The sequence below is a fragment of the Elephas maximus genome, chromosome 12, assembly GCF_024166365.1.
Source record: "Elephas maximus indicus isolate mEleMax1 chromosome 12, mEleMax1 primary haplotype, whole genome shotgun sequence".
NCBI classification, from domain to species: Eukaryota; Metazoa; Chordata; class Mammalia; order Proboscidea; family Elephantidae; genus Elephas; species Elephas maximus.
Genome location: NC_064830.1, coordinates 45386630 through 45404293, shown reverse-complemented (window position 1 = coordinate 45404293; position 17664 = coordinate 45386630). Strand labels below are relative to the sequence as shown.

The window sequence follows — 17664 nt, the reverse complement described above, 5'->3', positions numbered from 1 at the left end:
TTTTTGTGCATGGTGTGGGGTATGGGTCTGGTTTCATTTTTTTGCAGATGGATATCCAGTTATGCCAGATCCATTTGTTAAAGAGACTGTCTTTTCCCCATTTAACAGACTTTGGGCCTTTGTTAGATATCAGCTGCTCATATGTGGATGGATTTGTGCCTCTGGATTTTCAATTCTATTCCATTGGTCTATGTATCTGTTGCTGTACCAGTTCCAGGCTGCTTTGACTACTGTGGTGGTATAATATGTTCTAAAATCAGGTAGTGTGAGGCCTTCAACTTTGTTCTTTTTTATAGTAATGCTTTACTTATCTGGGGCCTCTTCCCCTTACATATGAAGTTGGTGATTTTTTTTTCTCCATCTCATTAAAAAATGTCATTAGAATTTGGATCAGAATTGCATTGTATCTACACATCACTTTTGGTAGAATAGACATTTTTACAATGTTGAGTCTTCCACTTGTGTATATCTCTTTTGGATTCTTGCTAACTCTTTCAATTGTCTTGCAGTAGTGTCTTTGAGTTTTCTTTGTATAGGCCTTTTACATCTCTGGTAAGATTTATTCCTAAGTATTTTATCTTCTTGGGGGCTACTGTAAATGGTGTTGATTTGGTGATTTCCTCTTCGATGTTCTCTTTGTTAGTGTAGAGGAATCCAACTGATTTCTGTATGTTTATCTTGTATCCTGATACTCTGCTGAACTCTTCTATTAGTTTCAGTAGTTTTCTTAAGGATTTCTTAGGGTTTTTCTGTGTATAAGATCATGTCATCTGCAAATAGAGATACTTTTACTTCTTCTTACCAATCTGAATGCCTTTATTTCTTTATCTAGCCCAATTGCTCTGGCTAGGACCTCCAGCACAATGTTTAATAAGAGTGGTGATAAAAGGCATCCTTGTGTGGTTCCCATACTCAAGGGGAATGCTTTCAGACTCTCTCCATTTAGGATGATGTTGGCCATTGGCTTTGTATAAATGCCCTTCATTACGTTGAGGAATTTTCCTTCTATTCCTATTTTGCTGAGAGTTTTTCTCATGAATGGGTGTTGAACTTTGTCAAATGCCTTTTCTGTACCAGTTGATAAAATCATCTGGGTTTTGTCTTTTGTTTTATTAGTATGATGGATTACGTTGATTGTTTTTCTAATGTTGAACCATCCCTGCATATGAATGAATCCCACTTGGTCATGCTGGATTATTTTTTTGATACGTTGTTGAATTCTATTGGCTGGAATTTTGTTGAGGGTTTTTGCATCTAAGTTCGTGAGGGATATAGGTCTGTAATTTTCTTTTTTTGTGGTGTCTTTACCTGGTTTTGGTATCAGGGATGTGGTGGCTTCATAGAATGAGTTTGGGAGTATTCCGTCCTTTTCTATGCTCTGAAATACTTTTAGTAGTAGTGGTGTTAACTCTTCTCTGAAAGTTTGGTAGTACTCTCCAGTGAAGGCATCCAGGCCAGAGCTTTTTTTTTGTTGGGAGTTTTTTAAATTACCTTTTCAATCTCTTCTTTTGTTATGGGTTTATTTAGTTGTTCTACCTCTGTTTGTGTTAGTTTAGGTTGGTGGTGTATTTCTAGAAATTCATCCATTTCTTCTAGGTTTTCAAATTTGTTAAGAGTACAATTTTTTGTAGTAATCTGACATAATTCTTTTAATTTCAGTTTGGTGTTCTGTGATATTGCCCGCCTCATTTCTTATTTGGTTTATTTGCTTCCTTTCCTTTCTTTTGTCGGTTTGGCCAATGGTTTATCAATTTTGTTAATTTTTTCAAAGAACCAGCTTTTGGTCTTGTTAAGTCTTTCTGTTCTCTTTTTCATTTAATTCTGCTCTAATTTTTATTATTTGCTTTCTTTTGGTGCCTGAGGATTTCTTTTGTTGCTCTCTTTCTATTTGTTCAAGTTGTGGGGATCGTTCTTTGATTCTGGCCCTTTCTTCTTTTTGTATGTGTGCATTTATTGATATAAATTGACCTCTGAGCACTGCTTTTGCTGTGTCTCAAAGGTTCTGATAGGAAGTGTTTCCATTCTCATTGGAGTCTATGAATTTCTTTATTCCATCCTTAATTTCTTCTATAACCCAGTCATTTTTGAGCAGGGTATTGTTCAGTTTCCAAGTGTTTGATTTCTTTTCCCTGCTTTTCCTGTTATTGATTTCCACTTTTATGGCCTTATGGTCAGAGAAGATGCTTTGTAATATTTCAATGTTTTGGATTCTGTTAAGGCTTGCTTTATGACCTAATATGTGGTCTATTCTAGAGAATGTTCCATGTGCGCTGGAAAAGAAAGTATACTTGGCTGCTTTTGGGTGGAGTGTTCTGTATATGTCTATGAGGTCAAGTTGGTCGATTATGGCACTTAGATCTTCCATGTCTTTATTGAGCTTCTTTCTGGATGTTCTGTCCTTCAGCAAAAGTGGTGTGTTAAAGTCTCCTACTATTATTGTGGAGCTGTCTACCTCATTTTTCAATGCTGTTAGAGTTTGTTTTATGTATCTTGCAGCCCTGTCATTGGGTGCATAAATATTTAATATGGTTATATCCTCCTGGTATATTGTCCCTTTAATCATTATATGGTGTCCTTCCTTCTCCTTTGTGGTGGATTTAACCTTAAAGTCTATTTTGTCAGAAATTAATATTGCTACTCCTGCTCTTTTTTGATTGTCGTTTGCTTGATGTATTTTTTCCATCCTTTGAGTTTTAGTTTGTTTGTGTCTTTAAGTCTAAGGTGTGTCTCTTGTAGGCAGCATATAGACGGATCATGTTTTTTAATCCATTCTGCCACTCTCTCTTTATTGGTGCATTTAGTCCATTTACATTCAACATAATTACAGATAGGTATGAGTTTAGTGCTGTCATTTTGATGTCTTTTTTTGTGTGTTGTTGACAGTTTCTTTTCCCTAGTTAATTTTTTGTGCTGAGTAGTTTATGTTCATATATTGTCTTTTCCTCTTATTCATTGTTGTTGATTTTGTTTTTGCTGAGTCTTTATTTGTTGTATTTTATCTTGATGAGTGTCATTAGTCTCCTTTGTGGTTACCTTAATATTTACCCCTATTTTCCTAAGTTTAAACCTAAATTTTATTTCTTTATATCGCCTTGGCTTCCTCTCCATATGAAAGATGTATGACTACATTTTTTAGTCCCTCATTATTGTTTTAATGTTGTGATCTTTTACATAATGACATCTCTGTTTCCCTGTTTTGAACATTTTTTTATCTTGATTTCTTTTTGTGATTTCCCTATCTGGTTTGACATATGGTTGCTCTGTCCTGTGTTCTACTTTTGGGTTGATATCTGGTATTATTGATTTTCTGACCAGAGAATTCCCTTTAGTATTTCTTATAGTTTTTGTTTAGTTTTTACAAATTTCCTAAAGTTCTGTTCATCTGGAAATATCCTAATTTTGCCTTCATATTTGAGAGACAGTTTTGCTGGATATATGATTTTTGGCTGGCATTTTTTTTCTTCAATACTTTATATAAGTCATCCCATTGCCTTCTTGCCTGCATGGTTTCTGCCGATTAGTCTGAGCTTATTCTTATTGACTCTTCTTTGTAGGTGACTTTTCATTTATCCCTTGCTGCTCTTAAAATTCTGTCTTTATCTTTGATTTTGGCAAGTTTGATTATGTCTTGGTGACTTTCTTTTGGGATGTAACTTATGCGGAGTTCAATGAGCATCTTGGATAGATATCTTCTCATCTTTCTCGATATCAGGGAAGTTTTCTGCCAACAAATCTTCAACAATTCTGTCTGTATATTCTGTTATCCCTCCCTGTTCTGGTACTCCAATCACTCATAAGTTATTTCTTTTGATAGAGTCCCACATGATTCTTAAGGTTTCTTCATTTTTTTAAATTCTTTTATCTGATTTTTCTTCGAATATATTGGTGCCAAGTGTTTTATCTTCAATCTCACTAATTCTGCCTTCTATCTCAATTCTGTTCCTCTGACTTTCTATTGAGTTATCTAATTCTGTAATTTTATTGTTAATCTTGTGAATTTCTGATTGCTGTCTCTATGGATTCTTGCAACCTATTAAATTTTTCATTATGTTCTTGAATAACCTTTTTAATTTCTTCAACTGCATTATCTGTGTGTTCCTTGGCTTGTTCTGCATTTTGCTTGATGTTGTTCCCGATATCTTGAAGGGTTCTGTATTCTTTTGTATTCTACATCTGGTAATTTCAGGAATACACCTTCATCCAGAAGACTCCTTGATTCTTTGTTTTGAGACCTTGTTGAAGCAATCATGGTATGCTTCTTTATGTGATTTGATTTTGACTCTTGTCTCTGAGCCATCTATGTTATTGTATTAATTTATTTATGTTTGCTTACTGTATCTTAGCTTCTTGCTTTGTTTTGTTTTGATACTCCCAAATAAGCTGCTTGAGTGAGCTAGCTTATTTTTGCCTCTGAAGCTCTAACTTCCTGTCACCAGATGGCTAGAGCTGTTACCAGGTGTATAAGCCTAGGAGTCCATTCACTTTTCTGGTGTGGATTCAGCTCAGGTGTCCAGGTAGTTGGTCATCAAGTGTGTGGTACAGGCTCTGTCCTACAGTCTTAGAGGGGCGGGGGTGATTGGTGTAGGTACAAGTATCTGGTTGCACCAGGGGGTCATGCTCTGAACAAGGCAGTGGGCTGACAACCATCCCTCACGTGTCTGTGAGGAAAGTGCATCCCTGTTTCCTAGAGTGCACAGGTGAGTGGGTTCTGCAGCCAGGCCATGGGCACCCAGTGCTTTTGGTTGTAAGGACTGGGAGCTATCAGTTATCCTTGGACCCGTCATGGGTGGCTAGGTGACGTGGGTGGAGCCACCAGTCCTTAGGCCCCTGATGTGGGTAGGTGAGGACCCTGTTTAATGGGCAAAATGGTGTCAAACATCAAAAACCCACCTCTGCACCGCACAGCTGAAACAGTTGCAGTCTGCCAACAAGGGCCTATTCTCCTGACATGGGCCCACACAGGTCCATGCAGGGGTGAAAGGTATTCAAATCCGTGGACCATTTATGCCTGGACGGGAGCGGCTTCTGTCCTGAGCTCCCCAGCTTAGTGGAGCTGGCAGATTATCTTTTCCCCCAGTTGTACATTTATTCCTTCTTGAAGGCCAGGAGAATGGCTCAGAGTGCACAGCAGGACCTATCTCAGGCCCAGGGAAATTGACAGCCACCAAAGCTGGCTTTGAGGCTGGGGGCACAGTAAGATAAATGCAAGTACTTAGCTTTTGCTGACACCACCATTCTTCTCTGGTTCCAGGGGTGTGAGTAGTCTGTGCAGCTCGCTGTCTCTCCCTGAGGAATCTGCATCTGCAATGCTACTGCCAGCTCCGTGGTGGTAGCTCCAGAGGATCATGCATGAGGGTTCCCACTGACTCAGCTCTGGAAACTCCTCACCACTTTTGAACCGTCTCTCCCTTCCCCCGCCACTTAGTCCATTTTCTAACTCTGCCTTTGATGTTCAGGGCTCCTAGCTTGTCATATATTTAATTGTTTCACTTGTTTTTTTCAGGTCTTTGTCATGGAGGGATCACCAGACACTCCTGACTACTCCATCATCTCGGCCCTGCCTTTCGTTTGATTTCTTGACTGCTGCTTCCATGGGCATTGATTGTGGATCCAAGTAAAATGAAATCTTTGACAATTTCAACCTTTTCTCCATTTAACATGATGTTCCTTATTGGTCCAGTTGTGAGGATTTTTTGTTTTGTGTTGAGGTGTAATCCATACTGAAGTCTGTTGTTTCTGATCTTCATCAGTAAGTGCTTCAAATCCTTTTTGCTTTCAGCTAGTAAGGTTGTGTCATCTGCATATCGCAGGTTGCTAATGAGCCTTCCAGCAATTCTGATGCTGTGTTCTTTATATAGTCCAGTTTTTTGGATTATTTGCTCAGCATACAGATTGAAAAATTATGGTGAAAGGATACAACCCTGACACGTTTCCCGATTTTAAACCTTGCTGTATCCCCTTGTTCTGTTCCAACAACATGAGTTCTTCATGAGAACAATTAAGTGTTCTGGAATTCCCATTCTTCTCAATGTTATCCATAATTGTTATGATCCACATAGTTGAATGCCTTTGCACAGTCAAGAAAACAGGGGTAAACATCTTTCTGGTGTTCTCTGCTTTCAGCCAGGATCCATCTGACATCAGCAATGATATCCCTCATTCTACATCCTCTTCTGAATCTGGCTTGGGTTTCTGAGAGTTCCCTGTTGATGTACTGCTGCAACTGTTTTTGAATTATCTTAAGCATAATTTTACTTGTGTGATATTAATAATATTGTTTGATAATTTCCACATTGTGTTGTTTCACCTTTCTTTGGAATGGGCACAAATATGGATCTCTTCCAGTTGGTTGGCCAGGGAGCTAGGTGCCTTCCAAATTTCTTGGCATAGAGTGAGCACTTCCAGTGCTGCACCCATTTATTGAAACATCTCAATTGGTGTAAAGGATAGATAATTTTAAGTGTCTATTTAAATCCAAAGGCCCTTAGAAGCGATAAGGCATATTAAAATTGCTCAGACATCATCCAACCATTACAATTTCTGTATAATTGGCATCTGGGTTAATCTGGATTAGGGTCAGGCAGGTATGTCTGTCTCTGTCGGAAACACTCTACCCTAGACGTAGAGGCGTTTGAGAATGGACTGGCAGTGCTGCAGGTTTGAACCAGCAACATTATCTGCCTGATGTTAAGTCAGGCTGCCCATCCAGCTGCTCTGCTCTAAAACTGAAGCTGTGGATTGGATGTAGTTAACCAGAGGACTATGGAAACTTAGTTTAAGTCTTAGAAAAACAGAAAGAAGTGTTTCAAAATGAGTCATGTGGCATAATTTGCAGGTCCATGTAAGAACCGGTTAAAACTAAAGTAGTAAGAGATAACCATACTCTATCTCTCAGTTTTGCCATGTTGTCTGTTGACCTCCAGCTGTGTGTGCAAAATAAGTTACAATGTCCGGATGTGCCCCTCTGAGGAGCCAGTTTACTTCTGCTCTTCCAACAATAGTGTGACTACCCCACCTGTCAGCACATGGGAGTGCACTCTGGTAGTCCAAACTGGTTTAAGGGCTCAACTTGAACTCCTAATTGTTGATGGTTCTGCAAAAAATAAACATTCCGATGGCTGGGTTTGCTTTAATGGAGAGCAGTGTCATGTTAGACGACTCCTCTGACAGAGGGAAAATTCTGGACAATTCCAAATAGAGTCAAATGATTGTGTCTACTAAATTAAGTCAATTAAAGTTATTGTCAGTGTCCCTGTGGGAGGCTGTGGAGGCTCAGTTAACCTAAATCACTAAAGAGAAATGTTGAAGCCAAGGGCTACTTGTGTTAGCAATTAAATGACCCCAACAAGGGAAATACAGTACACACATTAGAAGCCAGCGTAACACTTGTGAACAGCATTTTCTGAGCTGCGGGATCAGCAGCCTTGGACTCATCATTATAGGACTGCGTGTCATCACTTTCCTTGCCCTGTGCTGTTATCAGCCAGGCTCATAACCTGACTCTTCCTTCAACTTGCCGTAAACACATGCCAATTACAAGGATTTGAGGACTGAATCCATTTGTTCCTGATTAAGATCTGAGGAAATGGAATATGCCAAGACCCCTGGACAGTCTTGCCTCGCAGTCCTAGACCTTGGCTCTTTGCCAGGTGGGGTTTCCCTTTTTTGGGAAAAGTGGCCTGGGTTAGCTGTCACTAGGAGAGCAGGGTTCTGCCCTAGATGGGCTATTCAATTCCCAAGAGGTAACATATATATGTCCAAGCAAGGAAAGTGAGATGCTGTAGGCTTCATGACCTCACTTCCTGTCAAGATCTTTCTGTGCTTGCTACTTTGAAATCTTGCCGCTGGAAAAGTGAGGTGGAAATGTCTGTGGGCCAAGTGAACGGAAAAGTAGCAACTGGACATCATTCCTGTAATTATCTTGGGTGTGTGTTTGAGGGAAACAAGCCAGCCTATGCGAGTGGGAGTGGGCAGTGCCTCTAGTATTGTTTGGATTTCAAAACATTCAAAGAAATGATGTGAAGACTGAAAAACCAGTCTGAAGTCAAAAATTTAGAGGCTTTGGTGATAAGCCCTTCTGATTCATGTCTGTCTCTTAGAGTTGTAAATCTTTCACTCACTTCATTATGAAATGAACCAATTAAGAAACTCTGAGTCTGGCAAGGAAAAGGACTCCCCCTTGATCACTGGCTAAGAATTCCTCAAGGAGAGTTTCACCTGCTTTCCCCAACATAAAATGTTCAAGCTATCAAGGCAAATATTGGGACATGACTCACAAGGACAAGTGAGACATGATTTGGGGAACAAAAGGAGCATCTGGAACCCCCAACAAACCAAGCTTTATAATGGGTTTTGGCTTTCTCTGCCAGAAGCTCAATTATAGCCAGTCGCTACAACTCCCAGGAGGGCAGGAGGCCAAAGAACATAAACGGGCCCAATATTTTGTTGTCCTGTCCCACAACCACAGAAATCACTATATGAGGATGCAGAGAGGAAATCTAAAAATCAAATGTGTCCTTTATTCCACCTAGTAGGCATACCCAAGAGCCTGAACTGTCTCAACAGGCTGCTGCAAGGAAGGTTCCCTGAGCCTGGGGCACACAACTATCTGGACTCTGCTTTCATGGTGGATGGTGGGGCAGTGAAGAGAAGCTGAGCCCTGAGGCATAGCGCCCCCAGCACTGAAAGGGAATGTAAAGTTGAGAAAGTAGAACCACGATAGAGTGGGACAGCAAGAGGCCTGGAAGGGCAGAGGCTGAGCATTTTGATATGAAAGGCATTTCCACCCAGCTCCCCATGTCCACTGACAGCCACACCACATTGCAGATAGAGGTGAAGCTGCTGTTGACCTCGGTGGTGCTATATTCTTCTGGAAGTCTCTTTCCTCTTTCCTCTGTGGCTAAAGTTGTGACCAAGATTGGGAACCAGAGACTGCTGAAGTGCGGGGGCAGAAATCATTTGTCTGAAGGATACCGGAGCCACTCTCTGGAAGTCCCATCTTCATGGAGATCAACTCTTTGGGGCTTTAGGAATGAAATGGAGAGAAGACAACAAGAGAGGCTGCCAGTCCAAGGACAGAGGCTGGGAGCTAGGTGTCATAGGGCCACAGAAGTGTTCAGTGAAATCCTGGGTAGGAGCTGAAGACACCCCTGTCACAGGCCCCACTAAAGATGGAAGAACTGGGACACGGGCAACTGGCCACTTGCCTAGGACATAGAACTCAGGCGCCATGTAAGAAAGACCCCCATGCATAACTGCCATTTACATGGCAGCCCTCCCACCCCCAGCAGTCTCAGATGTCTTGTCCAAGATGAAAGCAAGTGGCCAGGGAGGCTGGGCCTATTGCTGCGATACCATGGCAAGTGCCCAGTCCAATAAAGCCACTGTGATGTCCTGTAGGCAGGTCCAGGTCCATCGGGCGGCCTCACTGAGCTGTGTCTTCACGCAGTCCCACGTCACCTCACCTCTGAGGAAAGCACAACATTTTGGGGGACTGGTTTGAGGATGTGTGCAGCTCTCTTAAGTCACAGGACTGCAGCTCAGAGCCACAAACTTCATCCCAGAGGACTCAAGAGGACAATGGGCAAAGTGGAGCCTGAACAGAGGAGCCCTGTCCCTGGGGAAAGGGAGTGTGGCTACTGGGGGTCCTGCCAGGAAGCTCTGGAGGCGGGGACTCACCTGCACGCCTCGTGGCAGTGCTCCTGGGCCTGGGCGAGGCCCTCAAGCAGCAGGTGCCAGAGTGGCAGCAGCATGTTGTGGTAGAGAAGCAGCAGCAGCTCCTTCAGAGACTGGAGCAGCTGGCTCAGGGCATCTGGGAGCTGGCTCTGCATCTGGGCCACGGAGGATGGAGTGGGTTAGAGCTCACAGGGGAATGCACCCTGGCACTAAGGACCAGTCCACATGGGCTGCACATTTCCAGCAACTCTGCCCTTGGGAAAACTGGGCTTCCTGTGACCTCCTGTCTGGCTTACCCTCTGGGAGAAGCTGGTGAAGGTGTCACCAAACCAGGCAAGGTGGGAGGTACAGTGGGCAGAAAGAAAGCTGACTGTGGCATTGGTGTGGGTCCAGGCCAGCTGCAAGCTGGGCCTCACCATGGTGAGCAGGTGGGAACCCCAGGCCGGCAACGTTTCCTCTAGCCAGCTGCAGGAGAGAGGGAGATGAGGCTCTCTGTTTCCTCAGGACAGCCTGGCTCCCAAAGAATAGGTGGAGAAAGGGAAGGAATGCGAAAGGAAGGCCTCCCCTTCCACTGACTCTCAATGCCTCCCCGAGCTGTGTCACCACCCTTGGGCCCCATCCCTCTCTCTCACCTCCTCTCCCCCGCCCCTGGGAGGAGCTCACCTGTAGCCTTGCAGGCCGTAGGAGTAGAGCTTGGCACACACTTGTTGGCCAGCAGGCAAGAAGCCAGACGACTGGAGCAACCGGCCAGAAAGGGAGGCTGAGTAAAGGGGCCTTTAGTGAGCAGGGATGTGAGCTAGGCCACAGGCAGGCAAGGGAGTGGAGAGGACTCGATATGCTCACAGGGCACAGAGCACGTGCAGAGCTGCACACAACTTTCCTGCTGGGCTCAGTGAGCAGCAGGGGCACAGCCCAGAGCAACCCTAGGCTTAGGCACCAGGAAGCCTGGGGTTTGAGGATCTGCCCTTCTGCTAACCAGCTCTGATCTTAAACCAACTGCTAAGTCTCTCTGGGCCTCAATTTCCTCAGGAGTCGAAAGGAGGTAGCACCTACTCCAAAGAGCCCATGAACATGTAAGCATGTCTACACTGTAAATTACCAGTCCACTCTGAAGTGGTAATGTCATAGCTGAACATCACAGCAGAAAAATCGGTCTGCAAAGTGTTTAGTCAGCGGTATGGAGCACCCGTCTGGGCGCAAGCGTGTGTGTGCGTGGGGGGGAGGTGCTACTAGTTACCAAGCTCTGTGCCCCAACCCACCCCCACACTATCTCCTTTGCTTGCCAATCCTGCTTACCCTGGAAAGAGCCGTGTGACCGGAAGTCATGGCACAGGAAGCCTATGGCAAACACCAGCACCAACAGGAGCAGCCGTGTCCAGGGCAGCCGAGGGCCCCAGGCCTGCTGCAGCAAAGCCTGGGAGGAGACAGGATGGGCAACCATGGTCAGAGGCAGAGGGGCTGGTTGCAGCCCCTGAAGGCAGGTCTTAAGCTAGGTCTTTCAGGAAGAGGGTCAGGCCCTCCCAGAGGTAGCAGGGGCTCCAGGGGCAGGTAGGGCAGCAGCGTGACACAGGCCCAACCCAGGGTGTGCCAAGCAGTGTGTGGGCTGGGCGCCTGCACCTTGCAGGCCTTGTCACAAGTGACGACATCCTGGTTGTTACTGTTGCTCTTCCTTAGCAGCTCCTGGTTGGTAAGCCTGAAGGACTGAATGGTTTCTCGCAAAGACTTCCACACCTACAGGAGAAGAAAGTCTGGGCTGAGAACATAGTATTTGGCCCTTGAGAGACCCGAACCTCCACCCACATCATTTCCCATGCCAAGTGCACTAAGAGGGTACCCTTCTCAGGGAAGCACGGACAGTGGCTGAGTGGTTTAAACCTAAAATCCACACGAGGCTCAGCTGCCATGTCCTCTCAGCCCCTTACCTTCTTGGGCATCCGGTCCTGGGACTTGAGCAAGTGGTCCAGCAGCAGGCTGTGGGGAAAGCCTGCCAGTCAGGTGGCTCACTGGGCCTCCCCTGTCCTGTGTCCTAAATAAGCCCTAGTGCTTTCAGACTAAAGACTCTCCATCCCACTCCAACAAAGCAGCAGCTCCCTAGAGTTCACCTCAGCAATGTTCCGACTCAATCTGAGAGCCATGAGCCTGAGAAACAGTGACAAATGGCCCCTTTCTGCTTCTCGGCCAGGGAAAGGCCAGGTTCAGCCTGGGAAGCACAAACCAAGGCGTCTGTGTGCAGCAGAGGCGGGCCACCCCACCCCACCTGCCTGGATTGTGACAGGTGCTTGGGGTACAGCTGCCTCCAGACGCTGGCGCTGAGGGGGTCCACAGTCAGGCACTCAGTCAGGCTGCTCAGGAGCTGCACAGAGGACAGAAGAGAGACCCCAGTGGGGGCAGGGGCTGGTGGAGGGGGAGACTGCTGAGGTAACCCCACCCCCAGGTAACACAGCCACTCTAAAGGGTGGAGAAATAATGCCAAGACTTGTCCTAGAAGGCTCTCTGAGAGGCTGGGGAGGGGAGGCTGGAGCTCCTGGGCTAGAGCTTGAGCTCAAACATCACCCATCTCCAAGGGGCGGGGCATCAGAGACCCCCCAGGCCTGAATGTGCTGCCCTTTCAGACACAGTCTTTTCAGGGTGGAGTGAGTGGGGCGAGGCTATCAGGAGGAGCTAAGGGTTCCCATGAAGGCAGCACACAGGGACCTCTGCAACTGACCCCAGGAAGGAAAAGGAGCCTTGGACCATTTCCTCACCTCTTTCTTCATCTCAGAGGGACAGCTAGGGGTGGCTCTGGACAAGAAGGAGGGGAAAAACGTATGCAGGGTGGATTCTGGCTTCGCTCCAAATCCCAGCACCTTCAGTCGGGGGTACAGCTGACACAGATGCTCCTGCACGCTGGGTTCGGGGGGAGAAGAGCCAGGCACAGCTGTTAGTGGGGCTGTGCCATGTGTCCCCTTGCCTGCCTCTGAGTCCATGCCCCTGCCCAAGGGAAGACTTGCCTAGGGCCTTGTAATGACTCTCAGCCGTTTTAGACTCAGAGACTCCCTAGAAAATCTGTCAGAAGCCATGGAGCCTTTCCCAAAAAAATGCCCATATGCTAATCACACTCAAATGGCCATACAATTTCAGGGAGTTCACTGATGTCTTGGAATCCACCCTTGAACATCCAAGTTAAGCATCTTAGATTTCCGGTGGCTGTGGAGAAGGGATGGAGGATATACTGCCTTGCCCTGACCCTCTGCTTGGTGCTGTCACTGCAGTTGTGCCCAGGCTGCCCTACCTGGGCGTCAGGGAGTTGTTAGGCATATAGGCAAAGTCCAGAAGTGGGAAGAAGTCCTTGGGGCCAATCATGCCAAAGCCCTTGGTGAGGTTGGGGTGCATCCTGTGGGGGAAGGATGGGGCAGGCTTGTTAGAAACCAACACCCAGGCCAGCTGTTTTGGCCATGACCCCAGCAAAACCAAGAATAGGAAAAAAGGCGTTATTTTCACTCCAACCCATCTCCCCACCCATCAATGGCTCCCTCTGTTATGGATTGAATTGTGTCCCCCCAAAACGTGCTGTAAATTTCTAACTTCTATGCCTGTGATTGGGGCCCCAGTAGCGTGGTGGCTAAGAGCCTGCCTACTAACCAAAAGGTCAGCAGTTGGAATCCATCAGCTGCTCCTTGGAGACCCCATGGGGCAGTTCTACTCTGTCCTAGAATCACTATGAGTCAGAATCCACTAAGGGCAACAGATTTGGTTTTTTTTATGCCTGTGGTTATAAGCCAATTTGGGAATGGGTTGTCTTTGTTATGTTAATGAGACAGGATTAGTGTGGGGTGTGTCTTGAGTCAATCTCTTCTGAGATATAAAGGAAATTAAAGAAAAAGAGATGAGTAAGAATGATGCCAAGACACATGGAGATCTCCAAGGAACTGGGAAGCCAAAGCTGAAGATGCAATGACCTTCCTCCAGAGTTGACAGGGATAGAAAGCCTTCCCCTAGGGCCGGTGCTCTGAATTTGGACTTCTGGCCTCCTAAACTGTGAGAAAATAAATTTGTTTATTAAAGCCACCCGCTTGTGGTATTTCTGTTACAGCAACACTACTATGACACCCTCCCTTTCTTTCCTTGCAGTCACATTCTGAGTTGGGGGTACCTGCTCCTGACTTCACCCCCACATCTATGGAGGCCAGGACCACGGCATCCCATTTTCCGGAAACAGCCACCTGCAGACACCCTGGCCCTCACCCTGCTGTCCCATTACTCACAGAAGCAGCCGATCCAGGTATGCGATGGCGAAGGGAGACAGTGACTTGATGCCCAGCACAGGCATCATGATCCCCAGCCACACTGCAGACAGATGTCGGGGAGGTAGCCTCAGGCTTGGGCCCCCTGGGACACCGAGAGGAGCTTCCTGGCTCTAAGACCATCCCTTTCCTCCCCACTTCCTTGTTACCTTTCAGTCCCTCGGTGAGGCTGGCAAAACCCGCTTGACCCATGGCCCACATGATGGTCAGACACTTTGCTGGTCGGCTCTGGTGGGATCTTAACAGCTCCAGGAACTGTGGAGACCAGCGAGGGAGGCAGGCCGTGATAAAGCAAAGCACCAGAAGCACCTCCACAGCCAGATGGTAACAGAGATGCCAACTGGGAGAGAAGGGACTGGCCAAGGGATAGTGGAGCACTGTGCTAGAGTGGTGCAGGGATTCAGAGCACCAGCCTGCAGCCTTCACCCATGCTGCTGCTGACTTGTTGACCAACTCTAGGGAAGTTAATGAAACCGTCTGTGGCTCAGTCTTCCCATCTGTAAAATGGGAATAGTGGTACTGGACTCATATACATACATAAAGCAGATACACAATAAGTCCTATCATTACTGGTCTTTCAGGGTCTTCTACTATTCCACAACTGGGTCCAACTGTGTGGAATCTGCCCAGCCCTCCCAGTCCTAGCCTTCTGATTTCCCTATCACCACCTTGAGCTTACCTTGCCCAGGTTCATGGTGGCAATCTTGGGCTTTTCTTGCAGTATGGCTTGGATACAGATGCGGTAACCGTGTAGCGACTCTCCTGGAGAGATACATGTTCTCGGCCATATGTACACTACTCAGCATCCCAAAGTGGAAACCTCCCTTTTGGCAGCAGTGAGGCCAGAACCCTGGCCCAGTGAGTCCTAACTTCCTCCTCTCTTTCCAGAAAGTACCAAGATTAGTGTATTTCTCTGCTGGAAACAGAATTACTCAACCACTTTGGAAAGAGGAGAAAGGTAATGGGTTCCCAAGGCAGGGCGGGATTATCCCTCCCTGGCCCCTTACCTGGTGTCTTATCCAGCTCTTGCAGCATGGTGAACAGACAGTGGTCAAAAAAGAGCTCGAGAGACCCTGCAGCTTTCACCAGCAGACCCCGGATGATCCTGCGCAGTTCTTGGCTCACCAGGCTGTATGGATAATCTGTGGCCAACAGGCTCCACATGACTGCCAGGACCAGAAGCCCCGGGCAGCTTTGAGAACTACAGTGTGCCCTCTGAGTACGAGCAGAGGTCTCTGCTTTGAGGCTGGATTCCCCCCATCCCGATGAGGCCATGGACTTCCACAGCCATGATGATTTGAGAGCAGCTCAAATCACCCCCTGGGGACATAAATCAGGAGGGTGGGGGGCACTGGGCTCTGTTACGAACTAATGTGCTTACACACGGCCCTTTCAGAATCTTCTTGAACTTCTGAGCTTGAGGGAGTTGGGAAGACTAACCGTGAGTGTGCTGGCTTAATGTGGGTTCACTTAGAGGAGCTTGGAGCTTGTAGTTGAGATAGCTTGCCAGGTCCTTCAACCACACTGATGGGTTCCCAGAGAACACACTCTGGCTCTTGTCCAGTTCCTTCTGCAGAGCTGCCACGTCCAGCTGCCAGGGACACAGGCCCTTGTCGTGAGTTATAAGGGCCAGGGAAAGGGCGTAGACGTGGGGAAATTATTGAACTAGGTGGTGGTATGAAGAACAAAGGGCTTTCTGCTTTTAAACATAAGCATATGGAATGCCACAATTTTGCTGATCCAGCTCTTTGAAAAGCATGGAACAGGGCCACCGAGATTGCTGCTGTCAAGGCCCTTCACATGTTCAAGGGGGAGAAATAGAGGACAGGATGGAAATCACAGATCGCTGCTTCCACGAGGCAGGGAACAACCGGTTTCCCTATTCCCTCCCTGGTGTTCCTGGGCCTTTAAGGCTTCCCCCTCACTGCTGTTTTCCTACAAACTTCCTTTCTGTTCTAAGCGTAAGTACTCTATTCCCTTGGGGTTTCCATCATTTCCTGAGCTCCTCCTCTCACCTAGTGACCCTCTCCCCCTTCTTTCATCTTCTCTACACCTCAAGCCCCGGTCTTTCCTGCCTGAAGTCTAGGCACACTCACAGCTTTCAGTGCTGCCTCCAAGCTGCGGAAGCGGCCCTGCTTCTGGTTTTGGTTAGTGACGGTTGACACCTTCTTAGGTTGCTTCTTGTTCCCTGGTTTCTTAGGTTCCACAGCAGGGGGTGGAACCTGCTCCTTGTTCTGCCGCTTCATGATTTTCTCAAAGCCCAACTCATAAAGGGTACTTGTAGTCTGGATTGGAGCTAGGGTAAAGATAAGCAGAAAAGGGGGGCCAATCTTGAGTCTCAAAGGCCTCACAGGAACAGTGGACCCTTCTCTCCTCCAGGGAGGAGCCTGCCTCATGGGCCCTTCTTGCTGTACTGCTGGTAGGTTCTTTCAGCCATCACAACTCTTGAGTTCATGTGCTCTTTCACAGAGATGGAGCATTTCTTCATTAGACATATCAGAGTATGTAAGAACTAGCAGCAGGATCAGATACAGAGGACTGTCTTCTTTAATGAGTGGCTACTAGCCCAGGAGGTCAGGATTTTTCCATCTTGGTTCTACCCTAATTCCTGTCAGTTTAGATGTGACAATACTATAATCAACAAGTGGCAAGCTTTCTCACTCCTCTGAGAGACTGTGAGAAAACAGGCACCATACAGAATACATGGTGGGTGTTGAGTAGGGGCGGGTCATTTCTCCCACTCTGGGCCTCCTGTCCCTCCCTGCTCCTCACCTGTGGTTACTGTATTAGTGGGCACCTGTATAATGAACCAGAATGCCTCTTCCCAGCTCTCAGACACTTGCCAGCAGAGACCAGGCTAGAAGACCGCACAACAGCTGTTAGGATTTGTGTGCAGTGAGCAGAATGTCTGAAGACCTGAATCCAAGTCCCCTCTGACATGTGATCCGGGACAAGGCAACTAGTTGGGCCTCAGTTTACTCATCTGTAAGGTGAGGGCAGCAACCTCCTCTTGCGCTGTCTACCTCTCGTGAGGCTCAAAAGAGACAGCGCAGGGATACCGTTTGGTGAGCTGGCCGATGCTGGTGGGCGCGAGGACGCGCTCCGCGAATAACCCGGGGGTGTTTTGACCCTCTGGGCTCCGGTAGCTGCTCGCATCACACCGGGGTCGGGGTGGAGGCCCGGGGTCGGTCGGTGGTACGCCGGCTGCCTGGGGCTGGGTCACTGCGGTGGCACTGGCGGCGGGGCGGGGTACTCACGGGTCAGGTCGAATTTCCACACTCCGTTCGCCTCTCCGAGTGCCCGGCGGTCCCCTTTGCCGCCGCCTCTATTACTGCTACCGGCCGCAGGCCGTCGCCCCTTTTTCACTACCTCCCAGCGCCCCCCACCCGACGCCCTGGCCGCCATGGCTCCGACCCCTCCCGCCACTGCCTGCTCCCTGGGCTTTCCGGTCTGGCGCGGACGCGCCACGTTCGGCCACGTCTCCTCGCAGCTCCTCGCGGCGCGTGACGCCAACAGCAAGGCGGCATGGGACTTGTAGTTTTTAACTTTTGCCAGGTTGCCCCGGCCAAGAGTTTGATGGAGGTTGGCCTCTTTTGGTAGCAAGCCTTTATCTTTTGCCCAGGCAAAGATGTTGGCGTGAGAGGCAATTAAATTCAGAAGACTTTTTGGGTACCTACTGTGTGAAGACCACTGCATTGGGTGACTT

The 17664-nt window shown here is 47.3% G+C and overlaps 1 protein-coding gene across 1 annotated transcript; it reads right to left on the bottom strand.

The window, feature by feature from the left end:
* Positions 1–8500: 8500 nt before the first annotated feature.
* Positions 8501–17399, bottom strand: TMEM214 (transmembrane protein 214). Its single transcript, XM_049904032.1, has 17 exons — positions 17216–17399; positions 16055–16254; positions 15399–15549; positions 14966–15100; positions 14638–14720; positions 14108–14213; positions 13920–14001; positions 12947–13048; positions 12420–12561; positions 11937–12028; positions 11598–11646; positions 11293–11406; positions 10972–11089; positions 10339–10435; positions 9972–10140; positions 9679–9830; positions 8501–9466 (listed from the first exon to the last, which is right to left on the bottom strand). Exons 1-17 carry the CDS (start codon positions 17361–17363, stop codon positions 9340–9342), a joined length of 2067 nt encoding a protein of 688 aa, XP_049759989.1. The 5' UTR covers positions 17364–17399; the 3' UTR covers positions 8501–9339.
* Positions 17400–17664: the final 265 nt, after the last annotated feature.